The sequence below is a fragment of the Anas platyrhynchos genome, chromosome 2 (assembly GCF_047663525.1).
Source record: "Anas platyrhynchos isolate ZD024472 breed Pekin duck chromosome 2, IASCAAS_PekinDuck_T2T, whole genome shotgun sequence".
Lineage (NCBI taxonomy): Eukaryota > Metazoa > Chordata > Aves > Anseriformes > Anatidae > Anas > Anas platyrhynchos.
The window spans coordinates 138,671,752-138,692,113 of record NC_092588.1 but is presented as its reverse complement, the minus strand read 5'-3'; the positions used below and the strand labels follow the sequence as shown (position 1 = coordinate 138,692,113).

The 20,362-nt window shown below is 37.6% G+C and overlaps 1 protein-coding gene across 3 annotated transcripts in view; it reads right to left on the bottom strand.

The window, feature by feature from the left end:
- Positions 1 to 1,600: 1,600 nt before the first annotated feature.
- The window catches only part of LOC101801378 (macrophage mannose receptor 1), a 38,135-nt gene continuing 19,373 nt past the window's right edge, over positions 1,601 to 20,362 (bottom strand). Inside the window, exons 16-30 of one of the 3 annotated variants that reach the window (XM_027450680.3) lie at positions 20,080 to 20,115; positions 19,787 to 19,962; positions 19,140 to 19,207; positions 17,537 to 17,637; positions 15,814 to 15,950; positions 14,577 to 14,691; positions 13,735 to 13,931; positions 12,397 to 12,487; positions 10,924 to 11,156; positions 10,142 to 10,307; positions 9,346 to 9,498; positions 8,802 to 8,918; positions 4,849 to 5,010; positions 2,675 to 2,707; positions 1,601 to 1,904 (exon numbers count right to left, since the gene is read on the bottom strand). In XM_027450680.3, the coding sequence (XP_027306481.2) occupies positions 1,750 to 1,904; positions 2,675 to 2,707; positions 4,849 to 5,010; positions 8,802 to 8,918; positions 9,346 to 9,498; positions 10,142 to 10,307; positions 10,924 to 11,156; positions 12,397 to 12,487; positions 13,735 to 13,931; positions 14,577 to 14,691; positions 15,814 to 15,950; positions 17,537 to 17,637; positions 19,140 to 19,207; positions 19,787 to 19,962; positions 20,080 to 20,115 (1,940 nt within the window). In that variant the 3' untranslated portion in view covers positions 1,601 to 1,749. Of the gene's footprint in view, positions 1,905 to 2,674; positions 2,708 to 4,848; positions 5,011 to 8,801; positions 9,229 to 9,345; positions 9,499 to 10,141; positions 10,308 to 10,923; positions 11,157 to 12,396; positions 12,488 to 13,734; positions 13,932 to 14,576; positions 14,692 to 15,813; positions 15,951 to 17,536; positions 17,638 to 19,139; positions 19,208 to 19,786; positions 19,963 to 20,079; positions 20,116 to 20,362 lie in introns of those variants that run through there. The other 2 variants (XM_038174254.2, XM_072033677.1) reach the window with 2 other exon arrangements.

The following is a 20,362-nucleotide window of genomic DNA, read 5'->3' as shown; positions in this document are numbered from 1 at the left end:
GCTAAAGTCTCAATTTTATTTATGCTAAGAAAACTGGGTTCCAGTGCCTAGAAAGGAAAACTTATTCCTTTTTATTATTATTGCTTTTAAATTTCCTGATTGTTCTCCATAGCCTAGAGAAGGCAAGTGGTGTGTAAAATGGTAAGTGCTATGGCTAAGTACTCCCCACAAAGTGGTTAGTGACTAATTGGTTTTTGCAGCTCACCTAAATTTTATTTTGTACTGATTTCTGCTGTTTAATGGCTTAAAGTTTATCTTCTTGTAGATTCCTCATATAATCTGCTGCATTCCTCAATTTTCAGTTCCTTTTTCTTGCATTTAAAAATTGCAAGTTGGTATTTACTCAAGCTGAATTCAAAGATATGGGGAGAGAAGCCCTCCTTTTATTAAAAAGTCATTGCTCAGATGGGAGCACCTCCCTTCCCTTTCCTTCAAATGGCCCCCAAGGTGCTTGGGAGCAACCATATTGGTACTCAGCATCTTGGCTGTGGCTTCTTGCTGCATCCATATGACTAACAAATAGTCCTAGTGATGGTCCCAGTGCTTTGCCTGTTGGTAACATTCAGCAGCATGCAGCTGAAGTGATATTCTAAGTGTTGCCAAGTGTTTTTATACTCTAGTTTATTTTTGTTTCCTGTTTAATATTGTGACACTTCTGAGAGACAGCCTTTGGCAATTAGTACCTAACACGATCAGCGTAGACGAAAGTTGGCTCTATTGAGCTAAATTGAGCACAGCCATCACATATGCACGAGAGGCTGCAAGGCAAGGCCAGGCCCGGCCCATGGGAAGGAAAGTACTGGGAAACTGGGCATTGTACATGTGGGAGAGGAGACACCTACATCCAGGGAAGCAGTGCTGTATGTCACTAAGGATCTACCAGCACCATGTAAAGCTGAGAGGACTCTTTGAAAATTATACTAATAAAAATTGTATTTTTTTTTTCTACAACAGTAACAGTCAGGAGGAATGCAATGTTAAACCCTTTGGAAAAGTCAAAATATTTTAATTCACATTATTGAATGTATTACTGTTAACAATCATATCAGCAGACAGCAAAAATAAATAAAATAATAATAATTAAAAAAAAAGAAGTCTACTTCTGAGCTTGAGAGAAAGAGAAAGAGAGAGAGGTATGGGGTATGAAATGTTTTCCATTGGAGAAAATGAAATTGGCAAAGTTTTATATGACAAAGTTATCTGAGACAAGTATATGAAGCCCCAAGCCCCATTTTTATGCTGAAGAGGATACAGCTATAAGGAACAATAAAACAAGTGGAATAAAGTTTATCGGACAAAAGGATTTATTGATTTCAACACAGTTGGGCTCTTCTTATTTTTTGAGTTCTTTGCAAATTCAGAAAGTAATAGAAATCCGGTTCTAAATAATAATCATATTTTATATAACTTTTTATTCTCAGCAGTTCACATTTATTTTTTTTCAGTATGTTAGTTTCTTCTTGACAATTTATTCACACTGGTGTTTTTGCTAAGATGCTTAGGAGTAACATCTTGACTTTTACAAAAGTACAACATAAATCAGTAATTCTTATTTTGTAATGATACATGATAAAATAATCTGCTATCACAAAAAGAGACAGAGGGCTTGATTTAAAATCACAGGTGTCTTCACTGAAGAGTTTCAACAGATATAGTTTCAGCATGTAACTTGCTCCTATAAATTAGTAGGTGCCACAGAACCAATCTCACCAATTCCTTAATGACTAAACCCACAATTTTAGAAGTGTTTCATTGGCTGTATCTCTTGATAGTTGTTTTTGCCTTTTTTTTCTTGTAGAAGTAGATTGCCATGCCAGCTCCAAGAAGAGTGAGAATAGCCAAGACAAGGAGAAGCCAAATAGAGAGATGAACAGGTGGATGAGTCTCTTCATTCCTTTCCTTGTCTGAAATGAATGCATATTACTGTGAGACACACTCTTTTTATTATTATTATTATTATTATTATATTTATTTACTATTATTATTATTAAATGTACAACATGAAAAACAAGGAGCTCTTCTCTCCTGTCTGAACTTGGAGTCAGTTCAGAGTATGTCTGAGCCCTGAGTTGTTGCTGATCAGTAGCCTGATCACTTTTGCTAATGCTAATATGGTCTCAGTGGATCTGGACTACAGTGATACACTGAAGTATCATTTTTACAGCATCTTCCAGTGCCTTAATGAGGGAATGGGGGAAAAACTCAAGACCTTTGTTCCATAAAGAGCAGATCTTGAGAGCCACAATTTTAACAGTCATGATTTAGGTCATGCGTTAGGTCACACTTTATATATGGCTAAGGGGTGCTAATTATTCGGAAGTCAATTTTACAATATTTTTCTGTCTGATTATTTACAATAATACCTATGGAATCAATTTGCATATACACCTATACAGGTTTTTACAGCCAAGTTAAAGCTCTCTGTTCTCAGTGTTAGTCACTAGTTGGATCACTGCTGAGCTTGTCAGCTCAGGGTTAGCCCTCTGGCAATCCAGTCACCCAAGAACTCATGTGTATGTGGGATTATCCTGAGAGATTTATAACCATGAATCTCAGTAACTGTCAGCAAAGCTTGTTCTCTAAAAAGAGATGATTGAGAAAAACTCATTTTAAGGTTTTTGTTTGTTTGTTTTCCTATTTAAGTTTTCTCTAATTTTCTTATGAAAGCTCTTACCTTTCTCATATAGAGGACTTCCACTTGGCTCAACTTCAATGAATATCAGAGAGAAACAATTTAACACTTCATTAGAATTCATAAGTTTGACTGTTTCACTAAAATTGTACAGGAACAACAACAACAACAAAAACCTGAAGTATCACCATTGTGTTAATGTCATATATGTCTATTATAAAAGGCATCATAATTTAAGCAAAAAATAAGTTGCTAAGGTTTTACCTTCCTATGTAACATTAGTAAATTCATTAAAATCTTTATTTTGTTTTAATATTTAATAACACTTAAATATTGACTTTTTTCTATGTTCATTCAAAAATCATTTCATATTTTTCTTCTAATATTAGTTTTAATTTACTAAGAACATGATGTACAACACTGGGGATTAATTTCGCATAGTATATTCTAGGAAGCTCCTCATGTTCGGTGGGATGCCACTGTTACAATGAAGTCTGAGATTCTTAAATATCTTCCCTAGAAAATACCCTGTGAACCAAGGCTTTAGTCATCCAATGTGGCTATACGAAAGAGAGGAACAGAGAGAAATAAAAAAAAAAATAAAAAATCTTTTGTTGTTATTGTTGTTGTTTAAGAAAGAGGTGTAAAAAAAATATACTAAATTTAGAAAAGAGGAAAAATAAAACATACCAGATGTTCTTAGTCAGCAAGAAAAATTACTCTGAAAAAAGACTTCCTAAATTATCAAGAAAGTGTTTCTCCTCAGGGTTCCTTTGCATTACAGTTTGGACAAGTTCACTACTGAGGGACAAGTTATTAAAGCAAAATGTAAAAGAAAACAACAACAACAAAAAAGCAGAGTTGAACTTAAAATAAATGGATACAAAGAAACAGTAACTCCCTACTTAGGCAGGGAATAGCTATATATGTATATTAGAATATCTTATGATTCCATGGATAAGATTTTAGTGCTTTCTAACTGTTTTAATTAGATAAGATATGTGGTTAGCTTTTATTTGCTGATAATATTTATTTTATATTTTTTCACAGAAACTAAGACATTAACTGCTGATATTAATTCTTTTGGTTATTTGCATACAGAGAAAGAATATTAAGAATAAGAATAATCTTAATTGAGTTTACTGCCAAGGACAGGGTTATTTAAAGATGAAAATTAAAAGTGCATTGAGGATAACTGCTTCATGGTTGTATTTTTAATCTCTCTCTCTCTTTTTTTTTTTTTTTTTTTATTAAGCATTCTGCACGATTCACTATCGACTGGCACAAGACTCCTTGACAAGACACTGACACAAGTATTACATGCCAGGCCTAGGACAGAACAAAAAAACAAAATTTTTAAAATTAAACCTGGTCTCACAGGTACTACAAAAGAAAGTACACAGTTTTAAAGACAGCAACAACCATTTTTAGATTGATTTTAAGACAGCAACAACCATTTAAGATTGATTTTAGCACCTAAATTAAAAGAGCATGATAGTGCTTTTTTTAAGACAATTGTATTTTTGTATTTCCACTTGGGAATACAAGAGGAAAAAAAAAAAAGAAAAAAAAAAAAAGAAAAAACGAAAGAAAAAGCAATTTGCTTTTTTTTTTTTTTTTTCACCTTCAAAACTTTGGTCTGGCATATCAACTATTGGCCCAAATTTTCCAGAAATACTGATTTGACAGGTTCTGTAGTGACTTTCTTGAAATCTTCTTTTTAACAGGAAAGTTTGCTTCATATTGCAACACAACCAGCTGTTATTTTTGTATTCCTGAGGCATTTTGAAGTTGTTGAATCAGGTCCAATGTTACACTGTTTTTTGATGTTGGGCAGTAATGTAATTACTGTACAACAAGCTTGAAAAAGAAGCTTGAATATTCAGACAAAATCTTCCTTGCAAGATTATAACAATTATGACAATACTTAGTTCCTGGAAAAGTTATAAGTTTGGACAAGTGTTTGACAGATGCCACACTAATATCTGTGTTAGGTATTCAAAAGTCTTCTAAAAGTCTCATTCTCAATCTAGAGTGTATACAGCATGTTACCATATTCCCATGTGAGAGCAGACATTACTGCAAACACAGGCAATTACAAATATCTGAAAAAGTGGGATATGCCAAACCAAACCATCAGAAATTATTTACAGACTTGTTGTAGAGGAGTACAATTGCTACTAGTAAACAGATCTGCTCTATTCCCAAAGATTTACCTTTGTTTTTTTTGCAGATAAATCCCTTTTCAGAAGAGCAATCAGTGTTGGCCCAGTAACCAAATGGTGCAGTCATTTCCACACAATTGTGCTCCACACTGGTCTCTTTCTCCTCCCAGTTAACGAAGTCCACTGCAGAATTGTCTAGCCACAACCACTGGTCTAAAGAGCAACATATAGAGCAATAAATTTTTGAAAAACTTCCATGAGATATGTAACTTCTCAGCAAATTACTTGAAAAAATTAGTGAATCCATTTTTTCATTAGAAGACCACATCATTTTTCTTGCTAGAAGATTCTTGAAGTAAGGTGGCTCAGGAAATGCTACACCAAAACAGTAGAAAATTATTATAGGTATAATAGTATTTCATTAATTGGCACCCAAAATAGCTATAGACAGAATGAGAAATTCCAGAGTGCAACAGCCTTCATTAAAGTTGCAACTGAAAAACTTTTTTAAACATTTGAGTTCTGGAAATTGTTAAAGTTGTCCATATTACAAAAATAGTGCCACAGCACGGAATATTAGAAATGAGACTCTGCTAGAATTTGAGTGCCATTCATTGCGAGTTTTTTCACATTTGTGAAAAAAGACCTTATAAAAAGGCAGTGGATTATTGTAGGAGAGATAATTCATTAATTATTTTCACAGTTAATTCATTTAATAAAATACTACTTAATAGCAAAATAAGTCTTTTGATTGTATGCTGCACGCTTCTGTATGCTTCTTCTAGAAATCTGCTTTACATTTACTATGTAATTATCTTCCAGATAGAATTGGCTGCAGGATATTTTTTGTTATTGGTCAGGTTATCCATACCTGCAATATCACTTAACTAAATGGAGTAATCCCTTCATTCAGTTTCATCTGGCTATCAATAAATCTCCAGAAACACCATAAATCTTTACTTTATGCCCTGAACAGTTCATATATATTGAAGAAGGGCTGTGACATATGCACATGGAGCACCCTGCATTAGAGTGATACTGACTAGATAAGCAATTTTCCAGCACTGCCTTCTTGTAGGAAATTATGAACAGACAGGCTCTGTTTGGTGCTTTTCCACAGTCATGCTGTAAATTGTTGGATCCAGGATCTATTCTTCACTCAGAGGGTCATGAGGCACAGGAACAAGTTGCCCAGAGAGGCTGTGGATGCCCCACCCCTGGAGGTGTTCAAGGCCAGGTTAGATAAGGGCCTGAGCAACCTGATCTAGTGGGTGCCTATGGCAGGGGGTTGGAACTGGGTGATCCTTGAAGTCCCTTCCAACCCAAGCCATTCTATGACTCTGTGATCTATGTAGATTGAGAGTTGACCAGCTTCTGGCCACTACTAGAAACAGATTGTAGATCAACATAATGCACATAAGATATTTCTAGAGAGAAGGAGAGGTAAAGAGGTGGGGAGAAATTAGTATAGCTATTTATACAGATGGTGACCAAATTTATAAGAGAACATTTGAATCATCCAAGTTTTGATAGCTATTGCACTTTTTTTTTATTTTTCTCACTTAGGAAGAAGCCAGGTCCTTTCCAAAGACAGGTCAAGTCACCATGTCAAGCAACACTGTTTTTAGAGGAAATTATACTCAAACAGTTACAATGCCAGTAGGGTCTCACCTTTCTTTGTGGAGACAGTAACAGGTCACAATGATTATCGTGACCATTTTGCACTTTTTGACTATTGGGTTGATTTTAGCTCACATCCTGGGTCTGAGCTTTTTCTAGCATTTCCAGGGTGGCAGTGAGCAACATGATCTGGAAGTCAGCCAGATAATTCAGCCTAATTAATTACAATATGTAAGGAATGGTCCACCAATTCATGTCAACAGAGGGTTTGAAGGGTAAACCTTGAGTCTCTGATATCCAGGGATAAGAGAACAAAGGGGTTTCAGAATAACTGCTAACTATTGTAACTATTGCATGGGACGCTGGGCAGATCTCTGATATCCAAGTCTCTGATAGCCAAGAGACTAAGGAGAAAGGGGAAGCTGAAGGACGACTGAAGGACAAAGCCTGGGAGGAAGACTACGAGCCTTCAGCACAAACAAACCCCAGTGGGACCAGTGGAGACTGATACGCATGCGCCAGTGGGAGGGTTCGGATTCTGGGAACTAATTATAATAAACCTGCCTTTTCTAGAAGTAGTAATGAATATGTATTAGCCTAGGAGCATAAAAAACAACCGCCTGATGTAACGGGCATGCGTGTTGGAGGAACCCAGACTCCCCATGCACACAGCTCTGTTTACTTGCCTTTTATTGACTTGCCCCATGAATAAACGTTATGAAGCTAAATTGACTTGGAATTTATAACACAATATATACATTTTTTTCACAATGAATCACAGAATCACAGAATCACAGAATTTCTAGGTTGGAAGAGACCTCAAGATCATCGAGTCCAACCTCTAACCTAACACTAACAGTCCCCACTAAACCATATCCCTAAGCTCTACATCTAAACGTCTTTTGAAGACTTCCAGGGATGGTGACTCCACCACCTCCCTGGGCAGCCCGTTCCAGTGTCTCACAACCCTTTCAGTAAAGAAATTCTTCCTAACATCTAACCTAAAACTCCCCTGGCATAACTTTAGCCCATTCCCCCTCGTCCTATCACCAGGCACATGGGAGAACAGGCCAACCCCCACCTCTCTACAGCCTCCTTTAATGTACTTATACAGAGCAATAAGGTCACCCCTGAGCCTCCTCTTCTCTAGGCTGAACAAGCCCAGCTCCTTCAGCCGCTCCTCATAGGACTTGCTCTCCAGGCCCCTCACCAGCTTCGTCGCCCTTCTTTGGACCCGCTCAAGCACCTCCATGTCCTTCTTGTAGCGAGGGGCCCAAAACTGAACACAGTACTCGAGGTGCGGCCTCACCAGAGCCGAGTACAGGGGGACGATCACCTCCCTAGCCCTGCTGGTCACAGTGTTTCTGATACAAGCCAGGATGCCGTTGGCCTTCTTGGCCACCTGAGCACACTGCTGGCTCATATTCAGCCGACTGTCCACCATCACTCCCAGGTCCTTCTCTGCCTGGCAGCTCTCCAACCATTCCTCTCCCAGCCTGTAGTTCTGCTTGGGGTTATTGCGCCCCAGGTGCAGGACCCGGCACTTGGCCTTGTTGAACTTCATACAGTTGACCTCAGCCCATCGGTGCAGCCTATCCAGATCCTCCTGCAGAGCCTTCCTACCCTCGAGCAGATCGACACACGCACCTAGCTTGGTGTCATCTGCAAACTTACTGAGGGTGCACTCAATGCCATCATCCAGATCATTGATGAAGATGTTAAAGAGGACCGGCCCCAGCACCGAGCCCTGGGGGACGCCACTAGTGACTGGCCTCCAACTGGACTTGGCTCCATTCACCACAACTCTTTGGGCCCGGCTATCCAGCCAGTTTCTAACCCAACGAAGCGTGCGCCAGTCCAAGCCAAGAGCAGCCAGTTTCTTGAGGAGAATGCTGTGGGAGACGGTGTCAAAAGCCTTGCTGAAGTCAAGGTAGACCACATCCACAGCCTTTCCCTCATCCACCCAGCGCGTCAGCTGAGGTCAAAAACCCAGAAGAGACGTCCTGAGTAAGGCACAACTCAACAAATCTGCTAACTAAAATTTGAAGATTTTGTCAGAGAGGCAGGAAGTTTCTTTTCTTCATGGACGTTCAGGGAGGTTACTTCCTCCCAAAGCATTCAGTGATGTTCACCGGGAGGCAGAAGCATCATCCTATTCACTTCATTTCATTAGTGTAAATTATCTGCCAGCTCAAGTAGTAGGATAAACTTTTTGTACCAAAAAAGGACCATCCTATTGTCATGAATTATATCTTTCTATTTATTGACATTAAGCATTAAAAAAATAAAATTAGATGCTACATTTTTTGTAAAAGTAAAGTTATCCTCATTTTTTTAATGTTAGAAAAGCATTTTTAAATTAAACATTGAAAATAAGACATTACCATCCACATTTCTGTAAAGTCCTATCCAGAAGCCTCCTACTTTGTTTACAAGTGGTTGTATCATATGGATCAGAAAGTCAGATTCATCCATGTTTTCTACTGAAACCAAGGTAGCACCTGAAAGGCATTAACAAGCAAACAACCATAACCTATATGAGCAACTACTAAAATGATCTCCTCTTTTAAGTCTGTAAAAATGGAAACTTTCAAAAGCTTTATGCGTGCTGGCTTCACTCATTTCTTCTCCAAAAGTTGGACTCAACAATCCTTCTGGGTCCTTTCCAGCTCAGGAAAGTCTATGATTTTATGATTCTTGTGGAGGACAGAGCCCTGCAAGTGCTTGGTGGCCATGGTTCCCCACTGCTTCACTCAGGATGGAGCCCCAGAGGCCAGAGACTGACAGGGAGCTGCTGTGCCCCATCTAAATCTGCAGATTTAGGTAAATAAAGTATTTAAATGATCTTTTTAAAACAATCTTTTTACATTTTTGTGTGTTTTGTATAAATTTCTACAAATCTTGTCACTTGATAGAGAAGCCTCTCACCGAACCGAGTGCACTCAAGGGAAGCCAGGGCCCAGCTTGTCACAACTGATGCTTCGATGTAGTAGCAGTGGCTGTGGTAAGGGATCCAAGCTTGCAGACCAGCTGATTCGGGGCAGTCTCCAGGCAGCTGAGCAGGGTCAGTAGGAGCTACAACTAAAGATGACATATGGGCTGAAATTGGTATTGTATTATGAGCAACCCACCAAGCAGGACATGTGCATAAGTAGGGTGGGATTTCTCCCACTAAGCATTAACTTCCTAGACCTCTGCTCCTGACTATTCCTTCAGGCCCCCAGCCCAGACACTGGGGAAAGCTAGGCAGTCAGCAGTGCAAAACATCTTACTTCTCCAATCACATTTCTCAGGACAAGGAAGCAAAACACATCCTGCAATACCTAACTAAGTGGCTAGTAGTACTGTGAGGAAAAGAAACCCTGAGAAATGTTGACACCCATCCCAAATTTGTATTCTCACATCACAGCAGGCTCTCATAGTCTAATGACTACTGAAGTCCCACATCATACAACTGCCTGCTGTCTGTGTGTGGTCACTATAGGAAGGTGCCATCAGTGGAACATACTTTCACCAAATCAGTGCAACTCCTGTTCACTTCTGTTGGTCTGCAGGTCTTGAACTGCATACAATGACCAAACTTACAGCTAGAAAATTTAACTTGGAAGCTCCCTTGAATCTCAAATATGGAACAGTCTATGTCATGCAACCTTAAATCCCCAAGGAGAGAAAACAACACACTTCTACAAAATCATACAATTTGTGAGTACATTAATTTGCTTACCATCTGATATCTTACAAACTGAGAAGTAGCTTTCATTGCAGGATGCTGTTCTCCAGGTACCATCAAGGTCTAGATAGACACAAGCATTTTTCTCCTTTGGCTCCCCCGCTGCCCACTTAGTGAATTTGGTTTTCCAGTTATCAATCCATTTATAATAGCTCCCAGTCTGAAAACAGTTAAGTTTTGGTAATTTTGGTAAGTTTTGGTAACATTGTGTTTTGGTTTGGTTCATTTTTTCCACATAAAAATTTCTGACACATGACATTCCATGTTTACTGGAGTTTTCCAAGGAAAAAAAAAGGTGGTGGGGGGGGAAGTCCTTTAAAGCCCTTTGCTGTCCTGTTTTTTTAAAACACTGTTCACTGTACTAAGCCATGTCACTGAATGCTGTAGGTACAAGTTACATGCAGTCTACATATGAATAGTGTTCAACAGTGCATTACTTTTTGGAAGGTTTTTTGGAAGTAACACAAACTTCTAAAACACAAGAAAATCGGATAAGTTCATCTTAAGTCATGTATCAAATCTCATCCTAAGAGAAGCAATTAAAAATAACTCACCCCCTCTAATCTGTTTTGTTTAAATTTAGTCTGTGAGCAATTTGATGAGTAAAGATTATTTGACAGTAAACAGTCAAAATCAGACATAAAATCATTACACACACAGTGAAACCATTAGCATGATGATTGTTTCAGCACTTTTACAAACTGGGCATACAGCAGGACTATAAGAAGCAGGAGAGCTCACCAACCACCTGAACTTCCCATCTGTCCAGCACTTACCATGTTGCTGTTAAGACCAATCCATACTGGCTTTCCATATTTCAACATCTGAATCCACAGGAAGGAATGGATGTAGGCGTCTGAAATGCTGGCAAGCTCTGCATGTTTATCTTGACAGTTTTTTCTAGCCTCTTCCCATTGCATTTCAGATGGGATGATTAAATAGCTACTGTCACCATAACGGACAAAGTCAGATGATGGATTTGTTGCTGGTACTTCAAACTGTGTGGTAACTACGGAGAGAAATCTGAATGCATGAATTTAAAACATACCATGGCTATCTAGCATACAAGAAATTAAAATAAAAGAAAAAAGTTGCAAAATAGCAAAAGGCCAAAATATTCATTTAAGCTCATGAGCAATTCGTAAATGAAAAACAAACAAAAAAAAATTAAAACCAAATTTATTAATGTAAAAAGCAGATTAAAATCCCATGAAGTAGGCAGTATATTTGCTAGGTGCCTGACTCATAAATTGAATATTGGCATCCTACACTTCTATATATTTTGACTAAATCTGGATATCTGAGTAACTGGTACAGAGGTTTTAGGGCTAGTATTTAAAGGCATTTACTGGTGTTCTCTATTATCACAACTTGAGACTTTAATATTTGATGTTAATTGACCACCACTCTTGGTTCACCCTAAGTCATTAGCCTGTCCATAAGGTGAATGCTGTCTGAACATTTGAGCCAAGCAGGGTCTATTTCTACCATGTGAATCAGTGATGTGTAAAGAACAGTTGTATGTGAGATTATATGAGATAAAAATGCCTCTCTAAAGCTCTTGAAAATCTTACTTGCTGTGCAGTGAGATGGGTTTCTCACAGACTACATTGAGAGTGAACAAGCTGCAGAAGCTAATTGAAATGAGGCAGCTAGTTTTTACTAATGATGTGGTAAAGGTGAGGTAAAACTGTTTTTTTACCCATACTTTGTCTCTATTCCTATTGCATAGCTGGGCTGACACAATTTGCATGATTACAAATCTATAGCAGGAGAATAAACATTCATTATTTGCTTTGGTGTAAAATGTTTTTCAACAATTAAGACACGGCCAAGAGGCTGTACATTTTAATAGACTCCATATGACATTCATAGACGAAGATTACATGCTCTACTCAGAGATAGACAGGAGCATGCAACTCCATGGTTTACATTGTACTTAAAGAGGATGCCAAAAAGACTTCTGTTTCACTAAGAAATCTGTTTTCAGATATTATTCTCTAGTATTGTTTGTGATTTAGGTACATAATCCTGACTGAGATAGTGGATCCTCTCCAGTAATATTTGCAGCATAAAAAGTACTTTAAAAACAGACTTCTCTTATGACTGGTGGTGCTAAGAAAACCTGAGAGACTCAGAATGAGGCTCAAATCTAGAGAAAATCATATCGGTTTTCCATGCATTTCATATTATGCTTGTCTAATTGAGCTACTTATCCTGTTTATGAGACTGGGTTAAACAGAACTCACGTGAATTCATTTGGCATATATAACCTCTCTCATTTTCACAGCTATCATCTCGCCATTTCCCATCTGACTGTATGATGAAAACACAATCAGTCTGAAAGAGAGGACAATGTATGCAATCATTAGAAACGGCAAACAGGATGTGGTGAGGTGCTCCTATATTCCTAATGCAAGCCTGATGACAGAAAAGAGAGGTGAGAAGAGAGGAACTCGTTGAGCACCTTTGTAAACAGTTCACTTTTCCTAAGTTCAAATTGGCTTGACCCAGTATTTTTCAACAGCCCATTTGACCTAGGCTCTCACTGATACCAGTCAAAGTTTGAAAGAACTGTCTACAAAAACAGTCCCACTAGTTTTATTAAGAATCCTTTAATGACTACAGAATTTATTAGGGCACCTGCAATATGTCTTAATTCTGATTTACAATTATGTACAGATACTTCAAAAAAAAAAAAAATCCACGTATGAAAAAAATAATATATGAACTATTATTGAAAACAATAGTCTGGATTTATCTTAACAGAAGTAGTCTATCTTGCAGAAAGCATGAACTCGCTATCAGTTGTTTGCAGTCATTATCAAGATATCATTATCAGGTATTTTGGGGAACAACCAAAATTTCCCTTTACTTCCTTATTCTTAATTTCTTCAAGATTTTCTTCAGATGGCTCTCCTAGTTTCAGGATTGGCCTTGTCCATCTTTCAGCATTTCTGAGCATATCCAAGTTTCTCTGCTATACTGACTTAAACAAGTTTTAATCATAAAAACTCAAAACTCTGACTGATGGCAATTGTCACAAGCTTTCCATGTCCAGCTTTCCAGTTGCCTACCATTTCTGCAGAAACTATGCATGTCCTTCCTTTGGGAAGGAGATTTAATTTCAGCAGAATGATTTCCCTTTTGTTGAAAATGTCCTTTTTTACCATTAGAAACTAATGAAACTATGTGGGATCATATTATTCAGAAATGGGACACATAGGTAGACAAATGTTTTAACAATAACCTTAATTTTGGTTTATTGTAACTTTTCTCTGCTTGGTGCTGCAACTTTAATGTCAGTGGTAATGTGATTTGTGCAAGAACTGGTTTAAAATATTCCTCCCTGGGCTTGTTTTACAGAATCGGTATTTTACAGTATAAAAATGATGAAAAGAACAACGTCCTTCTTCAGAATCTCTGCCAAATATTCTTGGTATATTTGGATCGGGTATCAGGTACTTTGCTATCCCATTCTGATGCAAAAAGTCCTGTTTCAGCATCTTGTTATTGATGCTGTAGCTTCCCGTTAAGAAAAATTATCTGGCTGTCTAAGATATACAGGTTACTTAAATTTTCTGTACCTCTACAGTGTTGTCTGTCAACCACTCAAAGTCATAAAAGTTGAAGTAGGCTTGTGCCTTTTCTGGTGCACCGCTATCCCAATTGGTATAGGAAACAGTGCTCCCATCTGTCCAAAGAAATGTGGACTCTCTGTTGATATCATTCATCCCAATCCAAACATTAGTTGTAGCATCCTTTAAATGATAGTGGAGGAAAGCTAGAGGGAAGCAAAGAACTCATTAAGGAAAGCTCATCATGACTCACCCAAAGCATGAAAAGATGTGGACAAATATGAAATGGGAGCCATATTAAAAGCATAACATTTCCCAATATAGAACCCATCTACTTTTAAGTAACTTTTAGAAAAGCATCTTCAGGAATTTACACTAAATAAGCATTAAGGTTGGAAAAAATAGCCAAAAAAAGAAAAAAGAAAAAAAAAAAAAAAAAAAGACACTGGAGTAACTGGAGTAAATTAGAAAATGTGCTATTGCTTACTACATATGTACATGTAGCATTTCAGAAAATCATATTGCCAGTTTTCCAGTGAGAGCAAGAGAGACAGACAGAGAATACAGATGTCAGGTTGAGAGATTTGTGCAACCACACTCAAAACAGACTGGAAGTTTCATGAAAACTGAGCAACTGAAAGAACTAGAAACACACATTATTTCTTACATGTAATAATTTATCTACTGTTTCACACTTCAGAATTAAAACGAAGTATAAACTGACCTGGCTAATAAGACATTTTCAGCAATTAATTTGCTTATGTATTTTGGAAAGTATAGTATTTTCCTTAGTAGGAGATGAATATTTTTCTTTGAGAGGTAACATGTTTCAGTAAAGCTTGTATATGTACCTTGCACTTGCTCATTTGGTACTGTAGCCAGGTTTCCTCCCAGATTAATACAAATATCTCGTGCATCATGCCACACAAGTTTTCTTGTTATATTGGAAGCAAAAATTTTGAAACACTGGGAAAAATTAAAAAAAATAAAAATAAAAAAAAAAAGCAAGCAATTTACTCAAACAAACATGGAAACTGTTATTTATGAATAGTATCAAGCAGTTATAGGACATTATTTCTCCAGAAGAAGAAATCAGGGCTAAAATAAATGACAGATTTCAAGAGTGCTAAATTAATGGCGTGCAAGATCTTTGCACAAAATACATACATCTTTTGAAGTAGATATTTGGCCTCTCTTTGCACATAAGGTGCAACCCAGGAATTGAGTGTCATCTAAATTTATCATAATGACATCAGGTCTATAAATCTGCTTCACATTTTCTTCTGCCTGCTTCTTACAGTAACAGAAGGATCATTTAAGTTCAAGAAAATGTGGCTTTGGGTAACATAGCTGCAGAAAATGATCTCCACTGCTCCTTGTCCTGCTTCTAATGACTATGATTATAACTGCTCATCCTGCCAAACTGTGTGAAATATCATTGACATGTTGACCTAACACTCTGAGGATGCAAGTGCAGTGCAGAGTGTGTACAGCAGATAAAACAGCCCTTGGCAAATGGAGTTTCACCTCCAGTTGGTACAAATTCTTATGTTACAGCAATGAGGACTTCCAGACTAGGACTGTATGTGAAATCGCTTTCAAAACAATTGTAGTTTGACATCATGTTTCTGAACTCAGAGCTTTGGGAGCTCCTATACAAGCCAACAGGATTGTTCAAATGCATTCTTTCTAAATCACTTCACCTGAAGAGTTTTTTGGTGGTGGTGGTATGTTTTGTGTGTGTTTGTTGTTTGTTTGTTTTTTTTTTGAGATGAACCACTATAAACTTCAGTTCCTAACATAAATACATAACACAGGAGAGAAGTATTATTAAACAGTAACAATGTATTTTGAGCTTGCACAGGCTATATTCTCTAAAAGTTATTCAGCATACACTTATTTTTACTGTATCCCTCTGCGAAGTTAGATGTTTAGTTACTTCCAGAAAAGTCCAGCTATCAACCCAACATGTACTGACTGGGTAACTGCACTGCAGATTTATTTCATAACCATAAAAACATATTTTTGCAGTTCTTTTTTTCAGTCCCACTGTCATACATAACTCACTAAAGGTGCTTGTTGACATACCTTGTTGTTAAAGAGAAGCCAACTTTCTGGACATCCTCCAGGAGGCAATGGAGAAGCAAACGTTGAATTAATAGAGCTATTATGTTTTTCACATACAAATTTATTGGAGGAACCACAGTTCACATCGTTCCACAAACCTAAAAATAGTTAGATTGAGTAAACAAGTCAAGATGTTATAACATTTGTAACAATAATATATAATTCCCTGTTTTGAGTAAGAAAGAGGGTAATCGCTGTTTCTCAGACCATCGAAGTGATTAAAAGACATGCATGCTATATTTATGCAATCAGCTATTGTTTACAAACAGAAGGTCTTCATAGACCATAAGGATGAGCAAAGAGCTGGAGCATCTCTCCTATGAAGATGGGTTGTTCAGCCTGGAGAAGACAAGGCTCTGGGGAGACCTTATAGGAGCCTTCCAGTACCTAAAAGGAGTCTACAGGAAAGCTTGGGAGGGACTCTTTGTCATGGGGTGTGGTTATAAGACAAAGACTAATGGTTTTAAACTAAAAGATGGTGCATTTAGATTAGATATGAGGAAGAAAATGAGGGTGGTGAGGAACAGGTTGCCTAGAGGAGCTGTGGATACCCCATTACTGGAAATGCTCAAGGCCAGGCCGGATAGGGCTTTGGGCAACCTGGTCTGGTGGGAGATGTCCTTGTCTATGCCAGGGGGTTGGAACTGGGTGATCTTTAAGGTCTCTCCCAACCCAAACCATTCTATGATTTTATGATTCTATGACTTTTGCTGCTCAACACTATTAGTTTGTGGGCTACTGACTAGCAATTGCAAAAATGAATAAATAAATAACATAAAGGGCTGCAAAGAAAGGGCAAGTGACTCAGAAGAGATGCTCTATCATCAGTTAACTCCATTCCACCCTCCCTACCCCCACCCACACCAAGACAACTGAGTAGGAGAATTACAGAAGACAGAGGATGAGGAAAAAAAAATCTGATGAATATTCTTTTATCAGAACACAATCTGCTGCATTTTATATCTCAGGTTTCAGCTTGATCTGAGAGCAAAGTAACCACTGCAGATCTGACTGAGCCAGTTGAAGTTCTCATAGTACCACAGCTGTAGCACTTTGTGCTTAATTTGAATGCCTGACCCTGCTGCTCTTCCAGGGCTCTCCACAGTGTCTTTACCTGTTCATGATTGGTTCAAGCCATGACATCATTACATTGCAGGCAGCAGTGGTAATACACCAGAAAACAAATTTGAAAGAAAACAGATAAAAAAAGGATGAAACAGGAAATTCTGGATCAATCTGAGAGCACATTATACTGTTTGAGTGTATTATAAAATATTTGATATTTTTTACTCATTGGTTTTACTTTCAATTCCCTTTCTTCTATAGCTGAATCATAAATATTTTCTCAAGTTCATAGGAGTAAAGATAGGCTCTGCTCATCTATTAGGTTTTTACTTAGGGAAGTAGTAAAAGCCCCTATAATGTGTAATGTCAATCTTATAAATGTTAACAGATGCCCACATTAAATTACACGTGGTTCTAAAGTCTCCCCCTTCTAAAGACATCGACTCTTCCATGACTGGAGTTTATGCCTGTTACCATATCTTGTTAGGTTGTCCCTCTTCAGAAATTCCCGAAAACAGCTGTAAAAGACTGTATCGCAGCTAAAGGCAGAAGTTTGACACCATCAGTTATAATCCAAACAAAGAGAAGTAAAATCTAACAGTTTAGACTTGTTACTTACCTGGCTTTGATGACATTACCACACAATTTTCCTCATTATTTGCAAAGTTGGGTTCATTAGGAGCCCAGGCCACATAGGTTACTGGAGTCCCATCTACCCAGCTTAAAGAAAAGATACAAAAATAGTTATTAATTAGTACACTTCAGTCACTAGATGAAAATTCTAATGAACATCTTGACATGAAGACAATGTCAAAGAGCATTAATGGGAACTGGCTAAAACTGGAAAGGCTGTTACAGATTTTTTTTCTCCTTACTTGATTATCCAAATTTGAAGTGTAAAATATTGCTGGTTGCAAAACAGAAGAAAACACCAAGAATATTTTCCATTGACAGGCAGGAGTGATCAGTCATCATTTAATATCAGAAACCATTATTCAGTTATCCATAATAAGTAAAGGAGAGAATATTAAAAAAAAATATTTATCTTAATTGATCACATTTTATCATCTAGATAATATTATGCTCCTCAGTCTAAGTATTCCTGATGTTTCCATAGATGCAATTAAGGACAAAAATATTCTTCTGTAAATTTTACTCTGAAGAGAAATATTTCAATAGGTTAATTAAGTCATGTGTCCAGAAATACATTGTCACCTTTAAGACTACTCTTTCTGAAGTATCAAAATTATTTTTTTTTCTTTAGTCCTGCATGCTTTTTACTTAATAAATTGCTATTGAAGGGTATTGCCCTTAAATCTATACAGATGAGATGTTCACTGGACCCACGCAATAGCCCTTCTCCCCTGATTTGTCCTAAATCAGGAAGACAGTCAGGCACAGGCTCAGCCACTCATAACCTTGTGCTTCTCTTTCACTCTTTCCATGGTTAGTGGTTTACAGACACTCAGTAGCAGAGGAAAAATATAGAAAGGTTCTACTAAAAATTCCTCTAACCCTGCTTCAGGTCAGTTAAAACCACAGTCTGTCACCTCCCATAAGTGTCTTAACTAGCAGATGAGAAGGTAGGCACTGTCTGTGTTGTGCTCTTTAGTAACTTTTACTATAATTTTAAGTTTATTTGTTTGTTGATGATTTTTGGAAACACTTGTTAATTTTACTGTAGTGTAAACTTCTGCTAATACATGTATTCCTCCTGAGGTGGGAGTATGCAGAGACTACCCTGAAAACCTCAATCAGAAGCAGCTTTTGAATTCATTATGCAGTCCTTCCTAATTCTGGAGGGTTTCTCTGGAGCTACAGTATAGAGGTCGAAAGTAGATGAAGAATGAAGCTCTGAGGAATCAAACATATTTTGTGTGTGCATGCATACATGTATGTGTGTGTGCTTGTAGGCATAAAATCCAGCACAGAAAGACATCTCTCTAGTTTACGGGGCCAATCTTTGAAACAGGTTTGACAAAGCATGAGAGTATGGATGTCAAGCTTTTCTTGACTAAGTATCAACTCAAGAAAAAATGTTGATTTCATTTTTCTTTTTGGGAAAAGCTACGCTACTGGGACTTAGACTATTCTAGGATCCTACTTTGTACTTGTTATGTACATCCTTCAGTCCTTGTAAAACAACACATTTAGTACCTCCAGCTACATAAAATACTGTTTGTTTCTACATGCTAAGAGCTGCTGTGATGATCTGAACTTACCTAAACTTTTTATCCAGACTCACTTTTAAACCAATGAAGTAATCTCTTGACTCACTCCAGTAACCATCCTAAAACAGAAAGCAACTATTTATTATTTTTTTTTATTAAAAAAAGTCTTTGAAATAAAACAAGCAGAAATGCATATGTTATTAATTACAGAAGTCATCAGCAATAGGCATGTGTTTACAGCTAAACACAGTTGTGTTTACATGCTAAGGGGCAGACGTCAGCTTTTCAGCTGGAGCAGCAGAGACCTGCAGCTCTGAGGACCCTTAGGATGAGGAGAGGGAAGCAGAGTTTGAGGCAAAGACTGGTACATGTCTTTTCTCCTCCCTCTGTGGCTGCAACACTGTCTAGTGCCAACCTCAATCCTCTCTGAAACCAACTTCTTCCCAAACCAGCACAGTTTACCACCTCATTCTTTCCACTGCTCTTCCTCACCACCTCAGCATGCCTGGTGCCAAACAAGAGAGACCAAATTGCACAGGAACAAAGGACATTTGGGGGGAAGGGAGGGGAGAGGGGGGGCGAATTCATCAATTTCAGGTAGAATTCATTAATAAAAATGCTGATGGCTCTATTTCTGAGACAATTCAAATTTTGCAAGCAGGCTATCAAAAGCATTTCTACTTTGTATTGATTCTTACGTTTTGTTTCAGTGCTCTCTGTAGGAACCTCCTCTCACTATTACTACTAACAACAGCCAGGTTTGCAGAATTCATCCTGCAAAACTCTTGGGCTTTTTCCATGGAGACCTGTTCTTTGCTGATGTAGTATAGTTTATCTTCATATATGACCCATCCATCCACAGTGGTTTTATATTCTGGAAGATAAATAAGGTTCTTAAATTCTTCATCAATAAGACATAAAAGTTAATTTTAGAGTAACGATTTTGATAAAAAATAATTAACAAAACAAATAAATGTATGCAAAAACCTACCATATGTGTCAGTTGGTTCAGGTTTTAGCATCACTCCTGCAAAACAAGAGAACAGAAGGCATAATGTGTCCATATAGCACATTTTTATGACTGACTTCAAGGAACCAAGTGAGGACCAGGGCAGAATTCTGTACCCATTTGCCATTGACTAGAAAAGAAGCAGGCTTAATCACACATTTCAGCTACACATTATGAAATATGCATGGTCATCTACTTATAATTTTGTATCATAAACTGTGCTTTGTTCCAGCAGACTCATAACTTTGCTTGGACCACATACCTG